This window comes from Apteryx rowi, unplaced genomic scaffold (assembly GCF_003343035.1).
Source record: "Apteryx rowi isolate R43461 unplaced genomic scaffold, aptRow1 scaffold_100, whole genome shotgun sequence".
NCBI classification, from domain to species: domain Eukaryota; kingdom Metazoa; phylum Chordata; class Aves; order Apterygiformes; family Apterygidae; genus Apteryx; species Apteryx rowi.
In genome coordinates, this window is record NW_020447198.1 from 1,135,253 (window position 1) to 1,153,895 (window position 18,643).

At 46.8% G+C, this 18,643-nt stretch overlaps 1 protein-coding gene across 1 annotated transcript in view; it reads left to right on the forward strand.

Annotated features, from left to right (window-relative positions):
- Positions 1-18,643, forward strand: part of CUNH1orf21 (chromosome unknown C1orf21 homolog) — a 53,092-nt gene extending 34,449 nt beyond the window's left edge. The window contains exons 3-5 of the mRNA XM_026062818.1: positions 10,360-10,436; positions 12,188-12,248; positions 17,879-18,643. Coding sequence (XP_025918603.1) covers positions 10,360-10,436; positions 12,188-12,248; positions 17,879-17,917 — 177 coding nt within the window. The 3' untranslated portion in view covers positions 17,918-18,643. The remainder of the gene's footprint in view (positions 1-10,359; positions 10,437-12,187; positions 12,249-17,878) is intronic.

The following is an 18,643-nucleotide window of genomic DNA, read 5'->3' on the forward strand; positions in this document are numbered from 1 at the left end:
GGACCACGATTCAGGAGAGCCTTGAGGCATATAAGGCATCGTGTGCTTTAGCCTCACTGGGGTTGGGAGGCTGTGCTTTTCATGAACAGAGCCAGGGAATGAGAAGATTTTCCTTTATCTCAGTGGCACAGTGGTATCTACTAGATCTATCTACAGTGGTGTGACACACAGTTCATCTATTTGTTTGCTTCAAAATGTGCTTTTGCCACCATGCAGGTTGAGAAGTTTTGCATAAGTGTTATCAGATTTGGCAGCTGAGTGCAAAGCTTGGAAAGAGTGGTGTTTTCAGTTTTCTTTGCGAGAGTTATAACATCTGTTTGTTGGTGTTCGTGCTGGAATTGATAAGCCTGCTTTAGGGTGAAATGGGCTACTTGCTACATCTTGAATTATTGTTTCTAGTCCTTTCTCAACCATTTACAAAATGGGACTTCTAGAGAAAGGCCAAAGAAGGATGCATATCGCAGGCCTATGGGGCTATAGTCCCTGCTATCAGTTTTTCAGAAGTTATAAGCTCCTAGAATAGAACAAAAAAACCCAACATGGTCTTTGCTCAAACACACTTTGCTCTGTAGGATTTTTAGAGCGCCTTGATAACCCTGTCTCTGCTGATCTTCATTTTGCATGAGCAAGTAGGAAATACTAATCACAGCATACCAATTGCGATTGCAGAAGAGATTTTATTTATTAGTATTCTTCAGCAGTAGTCAAGGAAAATGCTGGCTAATACTGTTGTAAAAAGGCAGAGGGATTACGGAGTGTGGGCTTCGGTGACTTTAATAAAATCTAATTTTGCTCTTAGGATCACTGACGTGGTATACAGTATGAAGTCAAGTTCTCATTATCACATTAAGATTAAACAGTGAATTAAGTGCAAGGAAGTAATTGAATGATAACACTGCAACACTGCCGTGAAAAATGAGACAATATTTTCATTCTAAACTCTTGTTTTCTCCTCGTTGTAAGTACGTTCTTATGAATGTGCCTAGGAATGTGCTTCTGACTCAGGCGGAAAGCTTTTGTGTTTGGTAATACTGCGGCTGGTGGTAATCACAGGCAAGTCCTTCATTTTGTGAACATCCCCGTGATGGGAAAAACCTAGTGAATTTTAGAGGTGTTTTTCCTATCTTTGCACCCACCTGATTTTGAGAAGAAGATCAAGTGTGTGTTAAAACTCAGCATCTGCAAATGGCTGAAAACAAACCATTACTCACTCAAAGATGGATTTTGATTAGAAATAACAAAATCAAAAGTGATTCAGGAGTGCAGATTTTGGTTGTTGCATGTTCTCTCTAATTTTAGGAAGAGCTGTTGGACTGTGAGTCATGGGACGTGCAGATATTCGACCTTGTGGTAATTCTGATAGCGTTATATAATTTTTTTATTAAGCAATCCCAGGGTTGAGGCAGGAAGATAGATCACACCTAACACTTCTTCGGCTGGAGAGGGATCTTGTACCACAAATTTTATGTATCCAGTAGAGAGCTTGAGCGCAGCTTATTTCTCCTTCTGCATTTATTTACCTCATTTTTTTGAAGTATGAATGTACAGCACATAGATGTCCCTTGTAGATCTGCTAATAAAACTTAATGGTATTTCAACTGCAAACCATGATTTATAGTAACAAAATGAGTACATTCTGCGAAGACTTGCCTAAGTCAAAGAAATTTGAAAACTCCAGAACAGACTCTCTGTTGGAAGGAGCTGGGCTCTCTCGGCTGAGTATATGTGACCCAACCTGCCTTTCAAAGCGAAAAGTCTTTTGCTTTTAGGGAAACCTCAAAAGCGAAAATGGTTGGTAGCATCCATTTGCTTGCAGGTTTCCAAGAGAACTGTCGCTGGCGGAGGAATGCAGTCTTTATTTCAATATCATAGGTTAACCTCACTGGTTTGAGATACCACATTTAAACGGGAGCTTCTATTGCTATCAAATGTGGTAATGCATGTGGTGCTTTGATTTCAATAAGGTTTTAAATCTTGTGACCAAAACTGGAAGCATACTCTTTAAGAAAGATGTAGGCAGACTGGAAAGGGCCCAGAGGGGAGTGACAAGAATAGAAGGTTTAGCAAATGCAAGCTGTAATGAAAGATGGAAGGAATTGATTTGTTTAGCCTAAAAAGACAGAGGGAAACATAAGTCACCCAATATATAAAAGGTTTCTTTAAAAGGCATGGCAGGTTTTTTCCATGACCACGGAGAGAGATGCAAGAAGACATCAGGCAAAGATTTAAGCTGGGCGGTAGAAAGAACGTTTGAACTTTTAGGGAAGTAAAAAATTAAAGACAGGCTATGGAGAAAACTGTAGAATTGGAGGTTTGGAGAACAGGTTGGGCAGAAATCTGTGCTTTGGATACATGCCCTCAGATGGTGTAATTAGATGATATTTTGAAATACCTTCCTTTGGTGATCGTTGCTACTATCTGAAGCTTTCAAGAGACTGACCTCATAGAGTCTCGCAGGGCTGTTTCATATTTTGATCAAGGGGCCACGGAGCATATCCCTACTTGTGTTCCCACTAACCTCTCCATCCCCAGCCAGTCCCGTCTTGCCCAGCATACATAGACCTCCTCTCGCGTGGCCTCTATTGCTCCCTCCCAAGGGAGCAGACGTCGTGCCCGAGCGCAGCCCGTCTCGTACTGATGCCCGGTGGCCGACCTCTGAGATTTTCCTCCAGAAAAGGAGGTGCACCCCTTTCCAGTGGAGGAGGACAGGGCTCATTTCCAATCCTTCCTCTGCCCCCTTCCACCTGGGAGAGGGTGGCTTTGGGAAGAGGAGATGCAGAAGAAGGTGAGATGATAGACACGCTAAAACCAGAGTGGACAATATACAAGGTGGAATCAGGGAACACTAGTATTGTGGATGCTGTGGCATTGCTGGCGCTTTACTTTGTTGTCCTTTGAAACGGTGGATCAGGCACATGGTAATGCAGTGTTTCTTAAATATACATTGGACGTCAGTACTTCCAGTTCTGTGTTTTGATGGATTTTAAGGTAGTTCTTGACTCGGTGTTTGGTCTGGATATCTTCCCCTGATCTGCAGCACCTCTAGCAGCCAAAGCTATTTTTATTCATCCGTGATGGAACATGTTTGCTTTGCTGGTTCACATTTCTGCTGGGGAGACGCACTGATTTTTGCAGTGAAACCTATGGGAGATAAACACTTAAATCAGGAATGGAGGTTGGGTTTTTACATGGCTTAAAGTCTTAAAAGCCTTTGTGATTGTCTTTTGTTCTGGTATATACCATCTCTATTCTCAGTATTAATGTCAAATTAATTTGTTTGGGATAGTCTAGACAAAATCCATGCTTATGGATGGACTGGATACTTAGTAAACAAGCAGGCTACTGTATTCTTTGTGAAATAATGATTTTTTTTCAAATCTAAACAAAACAAAAGATTGTACAAAATAAATGAATCAGAGTTAAGGTTCCTCCTGCAGCCATAATATTTCTCATGTGTCATAGTACCTATGTCATCCTTAATAATAACTAAGCTGTTATATCCTTTAAAAGCAGCATTTTAGCCACACTTGGTGAAATTTGCTACCTAGCAAGAACTACAACTTCCGTCTCTCTTGGGTCCTAAATCTTATGCCTTGTGCAAATTGGAGAATTAATAAGAACAAAACAGAAGTTGAGAGAAGCAAAATGCAGACATTGAAAATATGCTTCTGTGATGATGTTTACTTAATTGCTGTCTACAAGAAATTTAAAAATTTTAGCCATGGACAGTGCTGGGAGAATGCGTGCTTATTGTAGGGAATTGTTGCTGTTTTGGAACATGCATTAATGTGTTTCTTTTTCCCTTCGTCAGCTACAGAGCTCCACGAGTGGAAAATGTGGTTAGCCAGCAATGTCCATGCTGCATGAGCCCTCGGCGTGCAGCATACGCTCTTCCACATGTTCAGAGGTGGTTCCCATGATGGGAATCTGTGGGAATTGGAAGCACATTGTGGGAATAATTGTTGTCAGTTGTGGGAATGCGTGTGTGTTAGTGGGCACACATGGAGATCGTTTCTGCGTTTATGCCATTGCTTTCCACGCTAGAGTCACCCCTGTAGGCAGTGAGTGACCAAACCCTTCCCATCACAAACATATTTGTATTGATGGGAAATGCTACTGTCCTTCATAAATCTCAGGTTTTGAACAAGAGGGAAAAGTATCTTACATGTATTGTGATGCCACAAAGTTCCCTGTGAGACTGGGTTAATGGGACACTTTCATATTCCTAATTTCTGAAAGGACCTTGATGCACATTGTGGAGCTACATGGAGGTAGTAAGAGATGTGTGATAAACCTAGGGTACTCCAACCTTCCCTTTGCGATTAAAAGCTGATGACCAGCAAAACTGCAGACCCTAAGAGAGGAGGCACCATCACTGTACTGTTGTTTGGCAGATGGAGGGGACTACGTGTTATTTTTAATGCCTCCTCAGAATGGCTGCTTGATGGTCACCATCTTCTCAACGAGCCCAACTTACATGTAATGCAAAACTGCTTTGCAGACTGTTTTCTTGGAGCAAAAACTAATGGATGCATGCCCTATTACGGATGGGCTGCATAATACACCAAGTTACTTTTAAGACTGCGCCATTTATGCCTCGATATAAATGTTTACAGACTTCTTGCAATACCGTTCTTTTGTATTAAATGCCAGCTCTTTCCACGTTATTACTCTTAGAGGAGAACTGCCTTCAGGAGACATGCGTGAAAAATTGGCATGAGTAATATGTCATTTATTGTAAATAAATATATTTCTATAAAAGCTTGTTGAGAGAGATATATTAACGATGCAGGCTAAATAAGCAGTAAGATAATTCTGAGCCAAGTCTTGTTACCCGGGGGGTTGTAGGATCCAGAAGACTGATATACCTGCAAAAGAGCAAGTGGTGTGCTTTTCATTGCTAAGTGCAACCTAAACCTGGGCTGAACCTAACCTAAAAAGTTTCCTTGAGGGCCAGTCTAATCATATAAGTTTTCCATCATGAAGGTTTTAATTTTTCTCCATTGTTCAGATGGACAAAAATTTTATCCACGTTTTTTCATTTGCTAGATAAAACTTTCCACCACTCTGATGCACAAAAGCCATTAAAGGTGTATTATATAACTAAGAGTTAGAGAGCGGTTCTCCTCTCTGCTCACAGCATTTTCTCTTGAGCATTTCTGGATATTTTTTAATTTTAGCCCTAATGCTCCATGCCTTAAAGGGATCCCACATCACCTTTAGACATCTCCCTTGCTCTGCTTCCTGCAAGGTGATTTCACGTCTGGAATGAAATTTCGTGTACTGTGTCCAGTCTTGTGGATACAGTTGTTTTGGCTTTATCTTTGTCACAATGTTCATTTTCTTATCCTGGCTGCTCTTTTAAGTACCGTGCAAGCTCAAGGAGCCAGAAAACCCTGATTGTTAAAGCAGCATAAACCCAGTATTATGGAACGGAGGCGTTTTTAACGTCGTTTTCTGCAGGGGACACTTGGAAGTTTTAAGTTTGGGAATCGCTTTGCAGGAAAGAACTCCGAGATGGAAATAAATGCATTTACTTTTCTGGAGTTTTGTGTCACAAGCTATATCTAAAGTAGAGGATTTAAGGCTGTAACCCCTGCGGAGGGGTGATGAAACTACGGAGCTGTGAAAGGGAGTAGACCAGCAAGGGGCAAGTAGGGTTTCCCTAGAGGCTTCCGGTCTGCCTCCTCTTTTTTCCATTTCCATTCCTTATTTGTGATTTCTTCTGTTTACTTGGCTTCATTTACCGTCTTCGTGCCAGCTGTTCACAGGTCTGCATCTCGGTTCTGTCTAGTAACCAAATACTGGGAAAACTTAAAGAAAAAATAATTGGAAATACCATAGCCCAATAGTCCAGACTTTCTAATACTCAGCGGGAGGAAGAAGGAGTTGAAAAGCTGACTGGGAAGTTTAAAAAGACTCCTATTAGATGCAAGTATTAACGTCCTTTGGAAAACCTTTAGGAGTGGGAATTTACCCTCTTTTTATTTTTTTCCTTGCTCTTTAGTGATGTTCCCCATCAAAGCTCGCGTGCCGATAGCTTTGCTGAGAGTGAACTATATTTAGATATTCCGTGAGAGAGAGCCTTTTCCTACCTTTTCCATTTTCTTCAAATTCATGTTTGTTGAGATCCTGCCGCCTCAGTTAAGCATAGTGAGAACATGGGGTGTTCTTACAGTCACACCCCGATTTTAACTTCTTGAAAGCACTTAAAAAGAACGACAACACATTCGTTACCGTCCTGGTTCATCTTGCTTTCAGCCAAATGCGCAAACAGCTGATCCAAGAAAAAAAAAAAGGTGGCAATCTGAAACCGAATCACTTCGGATCAGACGTCCTTGAAGAGGAAGATCAGTAGAGGGAAGGCAGCAGGGCAATATTTGAAATGGTGCCGAACCTGCAGATAAAACAAGTTTGTTACCCTGACTCCAGCCAGCACCAAGCTCTGAGAGTCGGGTGGTTGCTTGCTGTATTGGAGAGTGTAGGAAGGCTCCGCTCAAACCCCTCTCTAAGTTTGCAGTATGTGTTCGGAGAGTCTTTTTTATGACCATGACTTGAGGTGCGATGTTTGTGCAGGGAAATACTTGAGCTTCCACTTGAATTCCTTCTGACTTCAGCCATTGCTCCCAGTGCTTTGACAGCAGGCCCGAGACTTCCCATGTGTCCCTTTTAAACTTCTGGAAATAAAAAAAACGAAAATTGTAGTAAGTTAGTCCTGAAGTTTTTTGGAGCGTTGTCTTTCATATATGTTCTTCTGCGCAGCTGCGGGAGGGTGGTTGCAYGTGTGCACCTATATGCTAGCACCTTGCTTCATTGGGAGTGGGAAACTTCATTAGATGTTGGCCCGTGTAAACACCTACAGAATTAAAAGCCCATTGAGGACGGAGGGTAACATCTCTGGTTTTGGCCGGTGTTCAGGGTGGTCCAGCCAAATCRATACACCTTCTGCAGCATCACTTTAGTCTTTGCGTTTTTGCTTCCCAGCATTTCCACGTTGCCGGCTTGGGCTGCCACCATCGAAGCGCGTGGAGCTGCCTTCGGGCATGGTCCAGCTCTGGCGAAGTGTCTCCGAGTCACTCATGTTTATTTTGCTGCAGGGAAGTTTCCCAGTAGTAACTGGGCTGGAAAACTGTCTTTTTCCAGGATGAGGCCTACGCTGCAGAAGAAATTTGAGAAAACCGTGGACCATTGATGAAGGCACAGGATTTCCCCCTTCCAAATGGAGATTGCACTTGCAGCTTCTGTGCAGACTCACGGCACGATGCTGGCTGGCTTAGCAGAATCGGATTTTTCCAAAATAAACGCACAGCTGCACGCCTGTCTTCCCCCTCCTCGTTGCATGCCTGAGCGGCCAGGATTTGACCTGAAGTCCTCAGGCATCGGCCTCCCCCAGCCTGTTACTGGGGGAGAAAACACCCAGACCTACGCATAAATGTCYGATTTATTAAGAAGCTCCTTTGAGACACTTGGAAGATACTTTATAGGAGTAAGGCGTCATGGGCAAGTCCTTCCTTCTCAATTGAGGAAAGTTTGGCCTGAAACRGGAAGAGCGTGTGCTAAAACGGTCCATTGAACACTAAGATTTATTTCGAAACCTGCCCTCMAGCTCCGTTCAGATCAGCTAATAACAGCGCGTGATTTATAATCGTGTCAAGAACAGTCCTTTCTGCTAGCACTTGCTTCTGTTTCATTTTCTCGCTCTTGATAAAAGGCATTTGGGGGTTTGTTCTTCCTTGGCTTAGGGTGTTCTTTATAATTCAGGCAGATGGGACGCACGAGCCGCTGTTGGGTGGTTTCCCACGCGAGTCCACCGTTGCTTGTTCTTGGCCGGTAATAGAAAGTTCAGCATCGCCGTGGGTATTTGTATCCCTAAGGGGATTGCTTTTAATAAAGGCTTTTTAAATTTTTTTTGAAGGTCCTTTCTGTGACTGCGATGAGAACGTCTTTGTTGGGTGTCTCCTCACCCACCGTTAGCACCTAGGGCTTGCTCCCTCTTGGCACGTGAGCTGTGATGGGTGCATCCGTTAGGCGTGCTGGTCTGACGGACGTGCTCCTCACCGTGCCCGGCCCCCTCGCCGCACGGGCTCGAGACMCAGCTCTTCGCTTTCCCCCAAATGCTTTTAACGATGAATTACATAGTTCTGGAAAACAGCTCGAAAGGTGCTGCAAACTCCTTTGAGGAAAAGTGCTACCCTGTTATGAATGATGTGTGGTACTTACAAATATTTGAAGAGCTGTAAACTACCGATATTAAGTAAAAGGTAATCACTGTCTGGTGAGACCTGCGATATTTCTGTGAACTTGAATGTATTTTAATAGAGAATCTATAGAGGCGAAGGCATCTTAAAAACAGAACTAATTCTTGAGAATGTGCCACCTCCAGACATTGGTGGCGCAGGGTACAGCTGCAAGTTGGATATTTTCAGCCTTTTCCAAATTAAATTAAAAAAAAAAAATCAAAGAAACCTGCTTTGCTTATGCTAAGATTTACTGTTTTACGTGTTTTTTTTTTTTTTTTCCTATTTGGTCCTATATTTGTTTGATTATTGTAGCATTTGAGAAAAGCAATGAAAGACCAAAAGGTGACCATAAGTTGATGAAAACTGGTCAGTAGATTAGGTAGTGGAAGTAATTGTTACTACCATCTTTAATTGATTTCTTTTGTGCCCATCTCATCAGTTAAAAATACCGCACACACAAAATAATACACGGTCTCATCGTTTGGAAGCGTCTCTCAAAAATCGACAATCCCTATAATTATCAAAGGTTCTTAAAAAGGGGCTTTTTATGAGGAAAAGAAAATACTTAAAATTAGGCGCACATGTCTCCAGGAGGGGGGAGGGGGAAGGCGTAAGAGGGGAGACGTCCGGGGAAATGCTGGCACGTAGTTCATGCTGGTGGCAGCGGTGGCTGTTGCCGTGCTAACGGCATCTGGCAGCAGAGTCGCTGCCATCTGCTAACGCCCTGCAATTCTGGTGCGGCACGTCCTTTTCGGGGGGAATTAGCAATAATTAACAAATCTATCAACTGGAATCACCTTGGTTTGCTGACAGCTTTACTTTGATAGTGATTAGTTGCAAAATGACGGGGAATAAAGCGTCCGCTATTACCCTTTTTGCTGGAGACTGGCTGCCGCGGATATCCAATTACAGCGTCCCGAGTGGTTTATTTTTAAATCTGTGGTGAGAGGCGTTATTTACTCTCTTACCTTTCTGCCAGCCTGCGAAGCAGAGCTAGATTAAAAGCAAACAAACCTTTGCATATTAATTTCCAGCCGCAAGCAGCAGGCGGTAGATGCGTCTCCGTTATTAGAAGCCATAGGTGGCAGGGAATAGTCTGGGGGGTCGTGGCGTTGGGTTAACGGGAAATTTATTCCCGTCCTCCTGAGCGAGTTAGCTAATCTTCCGAATGTTTTTATGGGACCCGCAGAAAGAAGGCAGTGCCTAAGTGTGTTTTCTTCTCGTGGCTTCCTGGTCGTCCCTAAGCGGGAGAAGTTTCTTCAGGGCAGGGTTGGTGCTGATCCCGGCATCTGCACGTATATCTGTATTTGTATAGAGAGGGAGTTTGCTAAGGCTTGGAAAGCAAGGCTTGCTTCTCTCTTAGGGTGATTTTCAGGCCCGGCGCTGTTTTCTCTTTGGGAGGATTAGCAACTATGCGTTGAACAGCGTTAAATATGCTGCGGCGCTCGATGTTTACAGTCCTTGTAGAGTTATTCATTAAAGTGTTAGCTGCTAGACGGCCTACTTTTTGAGCCAGCGATTCAGTAGCCCTCTTAAAAATCACTTGGCGTGATTTATTCATTCAGCGAGTAAATAAGGCGGAACAAAGCCGCCAGAATTACCGGCGGAAGGGCTCGTTTCTCGTTTTGCCTGGCTCGAATCGTCGCCGGCGTGGTGCGCCCGAGGAGTCACCGGTGACCGGTTTCGGTGGCGGGCCGGAGAGGTCGGCTCAACGCGGGCCCATCCGTACTGGCAGCTTCCCGCTGCTCCGGGAAGACTTGCAAGCGGCCACGTGCTTTCCCACTTTTTTGCAGGCAGGAGATAGTTTTTTTCCCTGAAAACAAGAGGTCGATGGCTACCTGCCACATTTGGGCTGGTGGCTGGGGGCTTTGCGGTGCCCTGGTGATCACCAAGCCCCTGCTCGTCCCATTTAACGTCTGTCCACCCGAGCTGCTGGCTGCACGTTTCCCTGGGTCATTTCATCACTTTTTTTCCTTTAATTTTGCTTTTCTTCGCTGGGCGGTCCAGGCAGACGTGACCGAGTCCGGCAGAGCGTGATGTTCCCATGACAAACGCCAGCTGTGCTTTGTGTGCTCAATAAACGCTGATGATTTCCGTCTTGTGTTTTTGTGTGTTTCAGGAAAAAAGTGCCAGTTCAAACGTAAGACTTAAATCTAATAAAGAGATCCCAGGATTAGTACATCAACCCAGAGCAAAGTAAGTTCCGTTTTTTTTTCAATTATTAACAAAATTTTATGTGCACTCATGTTCCCAAATAGTTACCGGTTAAGTTCCCTGGGAAGTTTTTGCTCCCTCCTGGGCTTAGGTTAGCAGCTATACTGCACGATGACTCTGTGGGCCCAGGGAGGGTAAACTTCTTCCATGTAAAATGATTAAATTGTTTCGGAAATGGTCATTGCTGTCTTCGTTATATGGGGCGCTCCACTGTTTACCCAAGCTGCTATTCTTCCGCACCACTGAATTTCGCTTGATACGTGGGTTTGAGTTCCTCATCACTAAGTCGACAAATATTGGTTATCATCATGTGCAATTTATTTTTTTTTCTTTTAAGGTTTATAGTCTCAAAACCGTAACAAATCTGACCCTAATGGAGAGGGATTTGAGGCATTGCCTGGGAAAGGCCTACTTTGCTTGAAGAGTAAAAATAAATAGATAAATAATTAAATGCCTTTTATAGGACTGTTTTCCTTGTTGAATGGGTGTTATTTTAAAACAAAACTTAGACCGTTTTGCAAATACTATTAAATTCAAGTACAGTGGAGGGAGTTTTAAAATGTTACCTAGAACAGTAAGGTTGGGAAGATTCCTGCTATATCGAGGAGCATGTAGATTTTTACATAAACACTGTACGTACGGGACCAGCAGTAAATCCACGGGGGTCTTTGACAGAGGCCAAGGGCTTGGTTGCTTCCTCTTCACCCTGAACGACGTGTTGCTACCACCTTGCCTTAATGAGACTTCATCCATACGCCCTTGTCTTTAATCAGTCTGCCACGAGACGTCTAAAAATGCATTCGCATGCTGCTGCACTTCCTTCAAGAAAAGCAGTAATTTCCGTATTTCCATTTGGGAGAAACGTTTTCTTCTGGAGGACACCCAAGGACTGCGTGTAGGTCCAGTGGTCCATTTGCGCTCTCTTCCAGCTGCTCATTAAGTCGCTAAGGGTGTTACAGTTTTGCACAGTTCCTCAAAACAGAGACTGTGTCCGCATTTTGTGTGCGTGTGCGTTGCACCTGCAAATTGCCGGGCAATTTTATTGCCCAGCTAAATTTTTCTCGTGGCCCGTAAGGGTGTCACTTTTGGATCTCCAGTGCAGCTCAGGCTCTCCTGGAGTGTGTACGCTTTTCATCCATAGAGCAGTGCAACGCGGTGGGTTTTTTTCCCCTTTGTTTAGTTCCCTTACAAATTATGGTTGACGTGAGTGAGAGTTGCTCTCTCCACCTTATAAAGTGTAGTGAGAGAGAGGCTGTAATTTAGGCTTTAATCTCGCCTTGGAGGCATCTAACTTCATGGTGGGGAAGTCAGCAGTCTCGGAAAAACGTGCCGTCTCAGCGTAGCGAGGTCCGCTGGGGCAGCGGGCTCTTTCCTAGCACCTGGAGTCTGCCTGAAAAAGGGGGACCTTCAGATCGCTTAAAAAACCCGTGTGACAGCTGTGGGATATGGCTCAGAGACCAAATTTGTTGATGGGAAGCGCTGGCTTAGCCTGGATCCTGCAACGTGCAGAGCCAGGGGTTTTGATCATAATGACTCACCTTATGGACCGTGGGGGCCGTACTGTCCTCTGGTTGGGTTTCTTACGCTTTTTTTCTACAATGACAGAAAAGCGAGTTATTTTTCGCAGTGGTAAAACCTTAAAACTGGATCCTGGCCTATTCTGGACCGCGCACGGGTGTTTTAAAAGGAGAGAAGCTTCCTACGGGTGCTGACGCTCTCCCTTTGCTTTGCAGCATGCACATCTCCGAAAGCCAACAGGAATTCTTCAGGATGCTCGACGAAAAAATTGAAAAGGTAGGAGTCCGGCACCCGCGCGCGTGCGCAGGCAGGCAGGCAGACCTGCCCGCGGGCACCCCGAGGGGGCTGCCAGACCCCTGCGCTGCCGCTCGCAGGGCCGCGCTCTGCTCGTCTCCCGCTGGAGCTCCTCGGGGTAGCTGCCCTCCCCGGAGGCCGTGCAGACCTGTGCCCAGGCGCRTGGGCAACCCCCCCTCAAGAGCTGAGCTCCACATTTTCCGAAGAAGGGGGGTGAATGAGGCTTTGCCTAGCTCGGGATCTTGACGGCAGCTTTCATTTATGGATCTTAGTGCTTTCCACAAATCTTCTAATTGAGGGTAATTCCTTGTGAGATGGTGGAGAACTTTTGTATCACGACACAGGTGGGAAACGGAGACGGTCAGAGGTTAAATGGGCTGCTTGGATCACCTTGCCAGCCCCGAGGAGAAGCCGGGAGAGACCTCTCTGCTCTTGGTCATACCCTCAGCTGGTGTCCRCTCATCAGTGGTTCTTTAGGTTTCGCATTTTGGAGCTGGGCACCTTACCTGGTATTTGATGTTAAACATTTGATTCTCCAGCTGGAATAAAGTAATTCCTACTCCCGAAYGGTGATTTGGGGTTGCAGAGAAGGAGGGGAATTTTGACTTGGACAGCTGTGAATTTCTGCCGTTTTTGCCCACATCGCTGGCGTGTTACGCTGGATAATTTGTTTTGCAAATTTGTTTTGCTTTTGTCAAATGTATTTTTTTTTAGAGTAGCATAAAATTAGAGAGGAATAACAAATATTTCAATTCACTCAGACAGTGTGTGGGGATTAGATTATTCAGGGAGCTGTTTTCATGTCTGGAGCTGAATTTTTAATTATGAGGGGAAAAAGAATAAAAAGGGCCGAGGACTTTGTAGAGTCTCGGGAAGAGTGTTTCCATGTGAGCAATTGACCGGAGCAAGGTTTAGCTTAACCTGTGGCATTCCTATATGTGGATGTAAAAGCAGAATTTCTGCCTGTATTTTTTTATATTTTTATTTTTATTCTGCTATAGAGCTAATTCCCCTTTGAATTAATGCGTTGACCCTGTGAACATTTAGATGCTTTTCCTGCGGCGATACTGTGCATTCCCCGCCGTGGGCCGGGATCGCGCTCGCGGGCGCTTGCCGGTGCTCCCGTGCTCCTTTTTGCAGAGGCGGCCGAATAAGATGAATTGTACAGTTTTGCCCGTCGAAGGGAGGAAGGCAGCTGCCGCGCGTTTCGAGCTGCCGGCAGTCGAGGAGCTTGGCAGGGGTTAGCGCACAGCTGAGCATGGGATTTGCTTTCTGCGCCCGAGGAAAAACTCCTACTAAGAGAAGTTTTGTTTTTAATTAATTTTTGCCAGAAATGCATTGGTTTTGTAGGTATCTGCCAGAAGTGCCGGAAAGATGGGAAGATAGGAAGATTCTTATTTGATCCTTAAATAGCATTTTCAGCCTGTTCTCCGGGGAAGGGGAGGATGGCGACAGAAAAATTAAAAGCATTAAATCACTGCGCGGCTCGCCGGTTACAGCCGAAATACCCACCGCAGTGGGAGGTTCGAGCAGGACCCGGGAGGTGGCGTGACGGTCGTTTGGTCACCGYGGCCCCAGCAGCACCGGCCTTGGGCTGGAGACGGGCTGCCGGTCACCGAGCCCGTGAGCTGCGTCGGCGGAAATTCTGCGGTCAGGAAGAAAATACCCCCTGAACTTGCCCCGAAAGCCCGATGGCTGTTAGGGCAGCTCATACGAATGACCAGCAGCCGTTCGAACGTGCACGCTACGCGCTGGAGAGAAGGTCCGATGTGTGTTTTGGACTCACGGCAAAATGGTTAAATGGGCAGGAAGGCTGGCTGAAATACAGTTTCTGCCATCAAGGCGTGAAATCAGAAGAGAAGGAGCTGATGTTTTAGCAATTGAAAATATGAAGTATTTACGAATCCCGGAGATCAAAGAAGCCTTAATGAAACGATCTAGAGCGTTTCTTTAAAGGGGAGCGAGTTAGGTCCGCGTTGGGTTCGGGTTCTGCTTGATGCGAAGGCTGGATGTGCAAAGCGTTATGAGAGAAGAGAAGAAGGAATTAAGAAGCCGGTGGAAGGCCTGAGAGCTGTTGCGGGCTGGGTCCTGTCCAGGACTGTCTGCTGGGTCGGTTGTGCATGTTGCACGATGCCGGGATGCCAGGCTCACCAGCGCTTCCGTGAAAGCGTGAAACAAAAGCAGTGTTAAAAACTGTGAGCTGTAAAATGCAAAAACACAATCCAGATAACCTATATTGGTGGAATTCATCAGTGGTCGTGTCATCAGAAGCTGTTCCCTCCGTAGCTACACTGCCTTAAAAATAGTAATAATTGCAGTGCACACACACTTCAAATGATGTCCCTCCTTCTGCTTCAGCACGTTGCTTTGCGCGACTGGAGGTCACTTTGGTGGTTGGGCGGTTTGGGTTGTTTTGGGTGGGTTTTTTTTGTTTTTTTTAGTGTAAAAGGATATCATCAACCACGTAGGATATCCTGGTGGAGGTGTCAGGATCCCAGCGCTGTCGGGCTGCGGGGGAATTAGCTGCTCGCTCTCCTCTGCTCTTTGGTGTGAGCTGCGGGAGAGGCACTGCAGGCCTCTTCTCGTTGCCTTGGACTCGCACGCTTGCGTTAAGGCATTTTCGTGGTCCGCTACAAAAATTAGAAGTCCGGATTTTGGAACGGCAAGGGAGGAAGAAAGGATTTCCTAGGAATTAGCTCGACTTGTATGTATATGTTCCTGCTCTTCTGATCCTTAACCCAGCTAACTGACACCGCGAGTCATTGGAACTCGTCTCCGTTTAACGGCACGTCGTATTAACGGGCCTTGTATTGCGGTCGCTCGGCGGCGTTCAGGGCCCTGCGGGAGGAAGAGGAGCTGCGGAAGGACTCGAGCGTTTCACTGCGCTGGGCTTTGCCCGCGTCGCTGCGGCCGCGTGCCGTCCCGCAAGCGGGCGCCCGCTCCCCGGCAGGCGGCAGCGAGAGCCGGGACGTGCTTTCACCAGCCACGTCCGACCTTTCCCACCAAAATCCGGCTGCCTTTTGGAGGGTCCGTTACCTTCGCCAGTGCCTTTTTCTTTCTGTCAGTTATGCATCTGCTTGCACATGTTCTCCCTCAAGAAACACGCCGTCACCTATGTTTGCATTTAAATACTACCGGATACTGTCTACGTAGCAGAGCTCATCTTCTGCCTGGCCGTTTGCGTGGTCCATATTTTATTTCCATTTCCTTCAGAAGGCCTTAGCTGCTTTGCAAGCTGCTGAGCTTGACTCTTGGAGCGACATTTTGCCTGGTCCCACCACATTAATTTCCCATCTGAAGCTCAGCAGGCTTCCAGCTGATGGCAGGCGTGAGCACTCGGGGTATCGGCTGCTCCAGCGTCCATCAGACGTCCTTCGAAACAACCAGGGGGGCCAAAACGGGCGTTTGCTTAAGGTATTTCTCTGGATTGGGGCCACAGGGCTTAGCAGGACCAAAGCAGATCTCTGCTCGGCAGGCGGTGAGCTGGAAAGCTCACCCAACCTTCTGCCTGAGACGCAATCGAATGCAAGCGCTGTTAAGTTTTCCAGCATCCTTTTAGCGTAGTTTCCCCCAATTCTGCTCTTTTTAGGAGACTGAATGTTCTGTACAGGCGTTGGCTCTCATCAAGAGCTCACTCAGCGAAGTGCTGCTGCCCGGACAGGGGAAGCCCCCGCTTCGCTTTCTGCTCGTGAGCATCTCCAGGGCGTCAGGGCCGTTTCTCACGTGCTTCCAGGCGAGCAGGTCTTCACCCCCGGCGACCCGGGCCGGCGTGCCTCGAGCCATGCAGGGCTGAGCCCAGGCGCTTCGCGTAGGTGTTTGTGCTGGAATTAAGCGTGGGCTAGTCCGGGAGCTTTCTGGTCTTTCTGGTGTAACTGGGTCGTGTATGTAGAAAACCCGGGATAGGTGCCGTCATGTTACGAACGCGTCTTCCTTCTGTATCGAACAGTGCAATACTGCGCCCAGCTTCTAGCAAGGGTTTTATTCAGCTTTGAGGATGGGAGAGAAGGAAGCGGCCGTGCAAACTTCAGCAAGCGAAGCGGCTGCAAAAGCCTACGTTGTTGCTCCCTTCCTCCGCCTTCCCAACAGCTGGTGAGTCGGTTGAAGGCTGCTCTGGTGGCTGCATGTGAGGGAGAAATGCAGGCGGTCTGCAGCGTCGAGCGCCCCGGTGCCAAAACACTGCGGTCTCAGGCTGCAGCGTGGTGCTAGGACGGCTCTTAATTTTCAAACGGGGCATTGCCTTCGCCTGGGAAGTCCATGGGTTGTTGGTTGGAGGTCTCTTCTGCCGGTTTCTTCCCGGGATGGTGCGTAGAAGAGCTGCATGTCACGCTTCAGGAAAGCGTGGGAAGTATTCCTGGTATTTCAGCCAGCGTTGTCACTCTCTCCCCCTTTCAACCGTGCTGCTGCTGCCTACACACRCTGAATTGGAAGCAGAAGGCTGGAGAAGGCTCCAACGCCGGGCAGCCTCCCGCACCGGGCGATGACTGCACGGACCCGGTCCTCGCCCCGAGCCCGGGTGAGGAAGCCACCTCCTGGGCACCAGCGCCAGCAGCCCCTTCTCCCGCAGGGCCCAGGCGGAGATCGGACGTGCGGCAGCGGCGGCTGGCTGCCCTTCGTTCGCCTTCGCGGAGCGGGCGGGAGGCGGCGCAGACTTGTTCGGCGCGTTGCTTTTGCGAGCCTTTCCCTCCGTGCCTCTGCGGAGCAGCGTGCTGCTCTGTCGGGAATCGAACCAAAAAGGCAAGAAACGGCAGGAGAAAAGGGGTGGGGAAAAAAAATGCAAGATGGGATTAAATGTTTGGGGTTTATTCAAGCTTTGGTGGCCCCTCGTGCAGAGCACGGCAGGGGCGGATGGCCGGTGGGCTCCCTCTTCACCAGCRCGCTGGGGACCAGGTGACATAATCCCCAGCGGCGCCCTGAGCCTCGGACGTTGATGAAGCTGGTGGTTTGTTGGTTTGAAGAGTACGTCCTGGGCCTTGGCCTAAAGGAACCCAATGGATTTGGGCTTTGCTGCAAAGTGTTTCTACTTTCCTTCAGCTCCTCTTTTTTTCTGAATCAACTCTTCTACTTAGAAATGTTTCTTTTTGGGTCAGTGCTGAACYGAATTTAGGGCTGCTTAGGCTTCTTTTTTCCCAACCTGCTGAGCAAGCCCTTTTACCAGCAGCGTTTGGCCGTCGAGCGCAGCTAAAGATCCCCGCAGATGCCTGGCAGCGCAGCTCRTAGGGTTACATGCGTGGTGGCCTTTGCTTGAGAGCTTGTGTTTCGTGGTGGATCGGTAAGGTGGCATCCGTCAGGGCACAGCTTTTTGTAAAACGGGTTTGGAAAACAGTTCGTTGAACCCCCGGGAGTCGACAGAGTGGATGGAAATGCTGAGAGATTGACAGTACTGGAACAGGTTCCTGTTTGGGTTTCACGGAGATCTTCCAGAAATGGATTTAGGAGTTGTGCAGACTCTTTTCCCTGGTTTTCAGGCTTCTGCCCAGCTCTAAACTTAAATCTCCTAAGTTTACGGAACTGAAATAATAGGTAGTTTTGAAGTCCTCCGTTGCTTTTTGTCACTTCTGTTTTCAGTCAATCCTTTACAAACGTGGCTCTTTTCTCTCTCCCTCTCTTTCAAGGGTCGTGACTATTGTTCAGAAGAGGAGGATGTCACATAGTGCCAATTCTGCCCAGYGAAGCAGGAATACTACTGTGTAAATAGATTCCAACCCCGCCGAGACCTTTGGGAAGTCTTCTAGAGCGAGCAGCACTACATAGCGCAAGAAGATCATTTCCACATTATATGCTCCATTCAGTTACAGTGTTTCTTAATGACCAGACGAGGAATATTGCTAAGAACTCGTATGGGACCGTTTTTGTTGCTGCTAGTTAAAACTTGTCGCAACTTTCCACTTTTTTCCGTGTCCAGATATGCAGCAAATCCTTAAGGTTAATCTGAAAGACAGTGTTGATCTTATTGAGGCTTCGGGCCGGTTTTCTATCGGATGAGGTAGTGTCATACCAGGCTTCCATAAGTGAACGTCCAAGCGTCTAGGAAACACCCCTAAGCTGTCTGTCAGGCCGCGTACGGGCCGGCGTGCTTGTTAATGCTGGTGATTTCAAGCTTTGGAGATGGGATGTTTTGCCATGGCAGGCCTCGTTTCTCCGCTGGGAAGAAGCGGAGAAGCTAGTATCCATTAAAAGCATGTTATCRCTGAAATACTGGAAGTGATGCAGGAGCAGGGATTTGTATTTTAAGAGGAAAAGAGTTTTCATTTAATAGGTATCTTAATCAAGGACTAAGCTTGCAGTACTGGCTTTGCTGAGCACGAATGGGAGTGTGATCACAATCATTTTGAATCTCTTTTTTTCTAAGAAAATAAACATTTTACTGTTTTTATGTA